At 38.6% G+C, this 10,046-nt stretch overlaps 1 protein-coding gene across 1 annotated transcript in view; it reads right to left on the reverse strand.

Moving 5' to 3' along the window:
* Sptlc1 (serine palmitoyltransferase long chain base subunit 1) overlaps positions 1–9,569 on the reverse strand; it is a 77,168-nt gene extending 67,599 nt beyond the window's left edge. Inside the window, exons 1-3 of the mRNA XM_004644099.3 lie at positions 9,468–9,569; positions 7,115–7,222; positions 6,414–6,508 (exon numbers count right to left, since the gene is read on the reverse strand). Of these exons, the coding sequence (XP_004644156.1) occupies positions 6,414–6,508; positions 7,115–7,222; positions 9,468–9,524 (260 nt within the window). The 5' untranslated portion in view covers positions 9,525–9,569. The remainder of the gene's footprint in view (positions 1–6,413; positions 6,509–7,114; positions 7,223–9,467) is intronic.
* Between the last annotated feature and the right edge of the window lie 477 nt (positions 9,570–10,046).

Genomic DNA, 10,046 nt, shown 5'->3' on the forward strand with positions numbered 1-10,046 from the left:
AAGCAAGCAAGCAAAAAGAAAAAGTCAAAGTGAAAATGAGAAAATACTTATATCTTAAATGAGAACTGGAACAGGATTTACAAGGACTTGGCCTTAATCAGTACAACAGTTCACTGATCTCTATATGTAACTTAAAATTTCTAACATATTAATTTGGTATTAAACCTGCCCTAAACTGAAAAGTACTGCTTTTACTTATTGCACTGAATAGAAATATGCACATAGGTTGCTGCCCTGGCTTCATGTGGGTGGTTGTGCAATAAGACATGATTCATTGTCTTTCAAAACAAAACAAAACAAAAAAACCAACAAAAAAATATTCAGAATTTTCATTCTCAAGTTCTTGGGAAAGAGACTGTGACTCAGTACTACAAATGATTTAAAATGTGTAAACTGAGTGTTCAACTAAGAGAAAAAAACAAATTGAAAAGATGTATAAAAAATATAATATACTTACTGAACTAAAATCACACAATGATTTTAACAAATGCAAAAATAACATTTTACAAAGTTGGACATGTACTTATAAATTAAAATTCTTAGAAACCTAAGATCATGAATGAATGTTCTCATATCAGTAAGACTATATAAACCTAACCTCTATAGTTATGAAGTGGGAAACAAAGGAAGCGTTCCCTCAACAAGAATAAAAAAAGATGCTTGCTATCTTTACTCTTGAGCACAGTGCTGAAAACCAAATCAATCCTAAAAGGCAAAAATATAAATAAACAGAGTACATGACAATACATGGACATACACTACAAGATCACACTGTCACCTGCAGGTCATCTCACATAAAAAATTCAACACTATCGAGAAACCACTGGAAAAAACAAAACAAAACAAACAAACACCCTAATGATAAAAATATACATACAATACATAATAAAATACAAAGTATTTAGAAAAAATATATATACAGGAATAAACTATGAGATGTATGATACTCATTTGAAGAGTTGCCTTAACATTTCAAAGTTTTAACAATCAGCCAAAATAAGCTATAAACCCAGTTCTGTCTCAATGAAATTTTCAGTAAGATTTCTAGAGGTACCAAAACTATGAACCTAGAAATAGGGAACAAGGTGCTTTGCAGAAAACAGCAATATTTCAGACCCTAGTAACATCAGATTCCGCACAGGCTCAGGCAGGCAAAAAGTCAATGATCTGAAGCACAAGAAAACTGTCGTGTACACTGGAGTATGCAGTACAAGTACCTGACAAGCAAAAACAGATGTCCCACAAATCACTAGGTTCCACGTAGACTGTTCTTGATGGCTAATGATAAAGTTGAATGATCATGTACAGAGGTGAGTTCAGACACTACTGGACACCACAGCAAAAAGAACAAAAGTGGATGAAAATGCAGAGGAATGTCTTTGTGACCTTAAAGTAGGAAATGATTGCTTAAACATAGAAGCCTTCAAATACACAAAACATAAGGCCAACATGGATGCATCTGACTAAGCTAAAACTAAGAAACTGGTTCAATGAAATATACCTAAGAAAAAGTTAACAGATGATAGGTAAGACATTTACCACCATATTTCAAAGAATCTTAACAGATGATCAATTAGACTTTATCTACTGCTAAGGAAAACCTACCAACTAAAATGTAATGTTTCCTTGACATGTAGAATTTTTCAGTTTACATTTCATAAATAGGTCTATCAGACATTCTTAGTCACAGATTTTTGTCACAGTACTTTTATACTTATGAAAAGGAAAATATAAGCACGATAAATCAGTGAAGACATCCTTAATACCTTTTAAGCCAGTTTTTTCCTCCTCTAAACCTTGAGTTTACGATACATTCCTCTACACTGTAAAGTTACTGTCACTTATTCTCAAGTGTACTGTATACAATGGCAACCACATCTTAAATCTAACTTACATTCATAGCTGATTTTCAACAAGACAATTCTAGAGGAAAAATTGTTCTTTCAACAAATGATGCACATCCACATATGAAAGCATGAAATTAGAACCCTTGCAAGAACCATATATAAACGTTAGCTCAAAATGAATCACAGATCCAAGTGCAAGGGTGAAACCTATATATTTTTAAAAGGAAAGAATAATCTTCATAATCTTGGATTAAACATATTTTAGGTAGGACAAAATAAACATAAACAACAAGAAAAACATAAAAGACTATATATTAAATTGAAAAATTTTTGTGCTTCAAAGAACACTATCAAATGTACCAATAAATTTAATTTTGAACAAGTCATCCTTTAGATAATTTCTGCAAATAACTTACATAGTGGTTTTGAATATGCAAAAATTTTCATACAAAAAAATTGATAAGGATCACCAGATATTCAGGTGTTTAAGAGATCAAAAAAAAATTTTTTTTAAATGAACAATTTTAAGACATGTAAAACCTTGCACAGATCCTTCTTGGGAATTTATATGCTATTACTACAAGGGGAAAACACCAAGACAGGAAACAGCTAATGCTAGAGAGTACAGCATTTACTGAGCTAATGGTGATAGGAGATTACATGCCACCTGTACAGTAGCTGCAGACAGCAGCTAATCAGGCCTGGAGCAGCAGGGCAGAAGGTTCTGAGAAGAAAAACCAACCCTACATATAACAGTCGCAACGAAGATCTATACTTCTGAAAGAAGATCAGGATGAACCAGAGATTGGTAAATAGAATCAAACAAGTGAGCAAAGGGAAGATGAACTTCAGGAAAGACAGAAATGTACAAAAACCAAAAACATCACAGCTTAAATAATGCATGACATTACAGCAGTCATAAAAGTGCAAATAATATGACCCCTTTTTCCAACTCTATTCCAAGGCCCTAGAAGAGCTGTGGAGAATCACCTGGAAAAACATTTGGTCCTACCTCTTCGTTTTGATATGTACAGAGCAGGCTAGGACATTTCCTTGTCCCTTCAATTGACTTTCAGCAATGCAAATGCATCTAGGTAAGGTGCTGATATTGACTTTAAAGCAATGGGACAGCTCAGTGATTTCCTGCTTACAGCTCCCAAGTAACACATGTGAGCTAAGCCAAATGATAAAGCGATACCATGCTGTTGGCTGAAAATGATCCTGGAGAAAAGAGGCTGCAACTTCTCAAGGCATGGATTACACATCAAAATGGAAGCCCCAACCCCAAACCACTAAATACTGCCCCAACGTGTGATACGCAGATTACTTTTTGTATCTCTCTTTCTGTGCATCCTGTAGAGGCGACATCAGGCCTCCTACTTAACCTAGCTCACAGTACTTGCAGCCACTCTTAGTCACTCATCCCTGAGACACTCCTCTCATCTTACAGCAATTAGGAAGCAAGGGCCAGGGACCCAACATCTCTACTATAATGTGCTTGGCCACAGGCCCAAAGGCAACAGGGCCAAGAAATCATGAACTAAAACCTATGAAACTATAAGCCAAGTAAGTCCTTCTTCCTTTTAAACTGTTTATCTCAGGTATTCTGTTATAGTGACAGGAAGCTAACTAACAAAAGGGTCTGTCTGCATTTATTTTTTATTTTTTACAATTGCACAGGAATCCGCAAATACTTCAGAAAAAAAGTCACAGAAAAGATAAGTCTTTATGATGAAAATTCTGAAAAAAAGTTCTGTATTTATATTATAGGAGATGAAAAATCCAAGTATAGGGCTGGCGAGATGGCTCAGTGGGATAAGCACTTCCCTGGCAAGCTCAAGAGACTGAGTTCAATCCCCGGTTCCACGAAAAAAAAAAATCCAAGTATATAATTTACAAACCACATACAAGGTTGCTATGATTTACAATCAGCAAGATACTATTTCACTACTTCACTGTAAAATAACCCAGAAAATCAATACCTAATAAAAACTCAAAAACCTTTTTGCGGGGGAGGGGGCTAGGGATGTCAAATCTTATCAGCTAAACCTAACTAGTAAAGAATAAAGAGCAAAAAGGCCTAGCCAATTCTGAAGAACAAGAAATTTTAAAGGCTCACACCAGTTAAAATCTGTTATAAAACTGTGGCATTTATGAGTAAGGGTCTAGCAAGTGAAGAGACAAGAATACCAGAAGAACTGATACACGAGAAACAGACTTTTAATAAGGGAACAAAGTATATACAATAGTAGTAAAATTTCCAATCATTAAGTAAAAAATGGACTATTCAATAAATAATTCCAGGGTAACTATCATAAAGAAAACAGTCAAATTAGAGCTTAGGGTAGGAAACACTTTCTTAATTCCTCAAAAGACCAAGGATTAGATAAAAGACTCGTAAATTTGATTTGGAAACATGTAACCTTTTGTAGGATTAAAGAGAACCACAGAGTTGAAGATTAAAAAGCCTCCCTTAGATTACAAGAATATAACATTTACATATTAGTAAATACGTACATGGCAACAATGATTTGTAATAAAATTATAACCATATGCAAAGGAAAGACATTGTTTTCAAGACAGTTTCTATACAAACCAAGAGTAACCTGAATTTACAGAAATATATTTCTATTTATGTACTTGTACCAGGGATCAAACATGGGAACTTGTGCTTGCCAGGTGGGTACATATGCAGGCATGGTGCTGCATTCCTGTAGTCCTAGCAGTTGAGCGGCTGAAGCAGAAAGATCACCATGGGTTGGAGATTAACTTGATTACAAAGTGAGTTCAATAGTTTGAACTACACAGTGAGACCCTGTCTAAAAATAAATAAGTAAGTAAAATATATTTGAAATATAAATACCAAAATATTAAAGTTTATTAATCTGTGTGGTGAGTATATAGTATTTGCTGTTTTCTGTATATTTAAAATACTTACTGATTTAAAAAAGCAAAACACTGAAGCAAAGGTAATTTAACAACTAAAAATACAATAGATCATAATTAGAGAATAGGAGGGAGGGGGCATAAATGAGCTGAAGTCATATAATTCATATTCTGAAGGTCAGTAAGTTGTATGTACAGCTGAGGAACCAAGAAAAAATAGTACATACAGACTGTTAATATCTACAGCTGTGGAGGTAACTCACAATAGATGCAAAACCAGAAATAAACCAGGCAGGTGAAAACAAGAATTTGATACTTTTCATTTTAAATGTCTCTGACCATTTAAAATATTAACATGGGCTTACATTATTTTGGGAGAGGAAAAAAAAATCTCTTTTAGAAAAAAAAAAAGTTTTAGTACTCAAGTCCAAGACCCTCCCATTACTGTTAGCTCAGGAGCTTCTTCTCTCTGGCACTGGCCATTCCTGTCTCGGTTCTCTCCCTCATATTACTAGACTACAGATATACCCCAGAGAATACCTAGACTATCCCTAAGAAAAACTGCTAGAGGTGTATGGTGCACATGCTGCTCAGGGTGAATGCCCAGCGTGGCTCTCCTCCCCATCCCACCCCATCCCACCCGTGGAGGTGGCCAAGCCCCGCCCCACCCTGCCCCACCTGCAGGTGAGCAACCACCTCCCACTCCCTTGCCAGCAGGAGTCCAGGGCACACGGCTGAACACAAGTGTCAGTAGGTGCTACAGACAGGTGGGACTGTGAGTGGGCATCCATGGTCAGGGTCCCAAGTCCCCTCTAGAGCAGGCGACCTGCGAGTGAGGCGGGCCCCCTGAGTGGCTGCTGTTGGCCAGGGCAAGACATGTGGGCAGTGGAGAGCAGGGGTGCAGGTGGCAGGCGCACAGGGATAGCTGTCAGCGGTTTTCAGTAGTGGCTTGAGGAGGGGGAAGCATGGACAAAATAGGAGGGAGGAGAGACCAGGCAAGGCCAGCTGTTTCCCTTGAGGGACACAAGCAGCAAGGGCATCTTGTCCTTTCAACTAGGGAAGCAGTCTTAGGAACTTTGGGAAACCCGCGTTCAGCCCTGGCTGGGAGGGGTACAGCCGGGCTCAACACATTCCACTCTTGCCTGCCCTCTACCTCTGGTACCTCAGGAAAAGAGGATGCCTAGATCATCTCTGAAAATTTCTATTTATTCCTGCAGATTGAACCCAGGGCCTTTGCACTAAGCTACATCTCCAGTCCCTTTGAGACAAGGTCTTGCTAAATCCCCAACTTGCTCATGTGGTATCTAATTCTGCCTTTTAAATCTGTAATAAAAGGACATCAACTTAAAAAAAATCTATATGTGAAACAAGTACTCTCAGAAATGTCAGGGATTAATTAACTGCTCCAGTTAAAAAAGGAACACTGCTAGGAACACAGGCACACCCTATAAACCCAGCGATTTGGGATGCTGAGGCAGGAGTTCACAATGAGGCTACACTGGGCAACACAGTAAGACCTTGTCTCAAAATAAAAAAATGAAAAAGCCTGAGGAGGCAGCTCAGTGTGACAGGTCATGATACTGTGGGGGGAAAAAGTAATATGCTATAACCCAGTGTACTCTGAGGCAAATACAACTTCGGGAAACCAAACAAGTCCTTCAGGCAGCAAAATCCATTTACCCTGAAACGATGTTGTAGTTGAGAGCAGGATGATCTTTGGAGACAGGAGGAACCAGGGGTTCTGGCTGCCACTCATCAATCAATTCTTCCTTTTCCTACAGGAAAAAAAGTGTTCAAGACTTTACACTGATTCCAGCGACATCTAAACTACATGCTGGAATGGAAATTCATAATGAATACATTGCCAGAAATCTATATAGCAGTTGTAACTGGAAGGAAAACAATTCTTCTCTAGTTTTTGTCTACTTACCGCCTTCATCTCACTTTTTTCCATGCAATTTTGTATGCAACTTGACAATTAAGAAACTTTTATTTCTATGATCAGGATTTATTTCTTCCCTTACCATATAACAACACAACACATTCCTTGAGATGGGGGCAGGTTGGAGTCTTCTAACTCAAATCACTTTTGTGAAGGCTACATGGATAACTCATGTATCCTTCATCTGGACAACAAGAATGTAGTAACTGCTCATGTCACCCCAAATCATCTACTTGTCAGGTTATTGTTTATTGCCAGCAAATACAAGATCAAAAAATGGCATTCCTTTAAATACTTTCTCCATATTGCCTTTTTGATTCCACGTGATTCCCTTTCATGACAAAACATTTTAACATTACTATATAATTGAGTCACAACTTTTTTTAGAAAGATGCAACAGTTATAATCCCATATCCATTAAAAAGATTAAATTTCTTACCTTGAGTGTAAGATCAGATCGTTCTTGTAACTTGTAAGTTTTAGAGAAAAGAAGTCGGATTATCCACAGTATTAGAATTCCTTCTAAAATAAGATGGTAAGCAGGAGCCTAAGAGAAAAGAAAAAAAAGAATATACAAATAATATGAACACTTCAAGGTCTACACATAAAATTTAGCCAACCTGTATTGCTACTTATGGCCCTACCCTACTGTTTCTTGCAACCTACTTTCAAAACTCCCTTAATGTCTACTCATTCCTCTTTCCCATTTTAGACAATAGGTAATATTAAAACAAGAAACCTGTTACTTTAGCTTTTAAAACTTCATAAAAATGTAGTTTTAAAAATAAAATGCAGCACAGAGCTCCAGTATTTAACACCTTATCAACTATTACATCCGTCAGGTAATTTAAATATTTACTGGTACCTTCTATCACCTCATGGATAAGCTAAGAGAGCTGGGTAAAAACTAGTTTCCCCAAGTCTTATAATGTTTTTCACAATGTACTATATTTTCTGTATTTCCTTAACTCTTTAATCTACTTAATTCCTTCCTGGAATATGGCAGATGGGGCGGGAAAGGTTGAAGTGCTTAATGGTATAGCAGTTCTCTTTTCTATCAGTTACCCAACAGCATATTATGTTTTCCATGTTAACGTTCACAAGATTAAGATCTTTCTCAATTTTATATTTTCAGGATAAAGGCTAGTCTGTCTTGTGTGGAAACTTCTAGTTGTTTTTTTTTTTTTTTTTAATTCCACATACCAATTAAACCTCCATTCAGTTAGTAATGGAGGTAGGTTGCTCTACTCCAGTGAGCTGTTTTTGGAAATATCATTTTAAAAAGGAAATTCAAGATTTATATTATTGTCAAGCATCAAAGAACAGTGATAATAATTTATCATAGTTTTAAAAACAAAACAAGACAGAATCTGGAGACTAGTATGCTGCCAACAAATACATAAACTTTCAAGTCAAAATACAGCTTTAAAAATACATACATATGCTATCACCATCCCCTGTTATATGTCTTTTTGGGGGTAAACTATACAAGCTTCCTCAAGTTTTATAAAGTATATAGACATTGCAAACACATCAGAAGTCTCTCCTTAAGATAATTTTTAAAAATTTGCTGGTCCCCTTAAGTATAATTTGTTCAGGAATTAAGTATAATATCAATATATTTCTCAATAATTGGAATTTGGCAGATCATTTTCACTAAGCATTCCACCTCACAAAGAAATCAGGGTAAGGAATTTCAATTAGTAAACTGATAAAAATCACAAATGCCACTTCAGGAACTTTGCCAATCCTTTCTGTTAGTCACTTTCAGAGTAGAAGTCACACCTTCAAAGACTTCAAAAAGGGAAGAAAATTGTTCACTTCTGAAAAAATCATTTGTTGTGGCTTTTCTTATCCTAATCACTAAAACTAAGCTAATGTTGGCTAAGGATATAGGAGCACCAAAAGTACACTACTTCCAATATTCTTAAAAATGAATCCTGTCTGGATATGTCTTGTATTGGAAGACACTATTATTCCTCTTCCAGTGAGCTGTAACACTGTTCCCAAAAATGTTATCAAAAGAAAAATGAAATTAACTTTAAATGTAAGCTCTATAAGCGCAGGGGCTCTGGCTTGTTTGCGCGCTGAACTATTCCTAAGGTCTAGATCTGTAGGATACCACATTGTGATTTATATTTAATTAGAAACTCAGTTCCTCCTCCCTGCGTACCACCACAGGTGGTTAGTGACCACTATACTGAACAGCCCTGAAGTAGGAGGTGCAGAATTTCTACAAGAAAGCCCAGGATGTCAAACTAATAAACATTCTCTTAAGATCCACATTTTGATTTCCTACTATCTCACCTACCTGATAGCAGGCTTTTAAAAGAAACAAAAACTACTCTCATTAAAAATCTACTAAATGGTTGCATCTTTACAAGATAAAGCAGGATGTACGTGAGATGACAAACTATCTCATAGTCCAACTGTAAACCCCTCGATTTCCTAACTCTCCCTCTCCCTACCCCCAACAAAAATAGGCTCCAATTTATCGTATTGTTTTCTCAGATAACTTCTTCCTATTTCTAGAGACCTGATTCCTCAAGCACATCTCCCGACCGAGATCTTGAAGCTCTCCGACCCACGGCCCTGCACAGTGCCCGCACTCGACCTGCCAGGAACAGTGCCTCCCGACACCCTAAGCTGAGCGGCCAGAACCCCGAAGTCCCACAACCTCCGGGGAGCCCTCTCGGGCGGACACGACCCAGTCGGCGCCGCGGCGGCCTCGGAGCACAGATTCACAGGCACCGTCGCCCCCTCGCCAGGGCCGGCGTGGCCGCAGAGCACACCTCGTAGAGCGCCTGTACCATCTCCACCAGTACCCACTGTTCCGCCTTGGTCGCCATGGTCCGCCGCAGGATCTCTTTCCGGGAGGCGGATCACAGGTACGTGAATAGCGCGCTGGGCGGCGCGGCGCAGCGTATCGACGTAAAGCTCCCGCGGTGGGTGGGGCCCGCGGCCGAGGGCAGGCACCGCCTCCTCACGCGGGCGCAGGCGCAGGCGCAGGCGGAGACTGGCGGGAAGGAGAAGCTGCGGCTGCGGCGCCTGAGGATGCTGGCCCAGCGCCCGGAGCTCCAGTTCCCAGCTGGGCTCCTTGTGGCTAGAGTTCTGGTTAATGGCCCTGAGCTTGGCAGTTAGTTGGATGCAGTCAGAGGATGGTTATGCATAGTCTCTTAAATTACTACTCCTGGGATGCATTTTCATTTTCTTAAAAAAAGAGCAATAAGTACAAAAACATGGAACTCTGATACAACAGCCATACCACAGCCGGATGTGGAGGCTGTGCGTGCCTTAGAGTGGATGCACATGCGCATTTGATGGCATGGAGTTCTTGAAAGCAAGTCAGATCACAGAGACCTACTGCATGA

This window comes from Octodon degus, unplaced genomic scaffold, assembly GCF_000260255.1.
Source record: "Octodon degus isolate 3935 unplaced genomic scaffold, OctDeg1.0 scaffold00192, whole genome shotgun sequence".
Taxonomy (NCBI): domain Eukaryota; kingdom Metazoa; phylum Chordata; class Mammalia; order Rodentia; family Octodontidae; genus Octodon; species Octodon degus.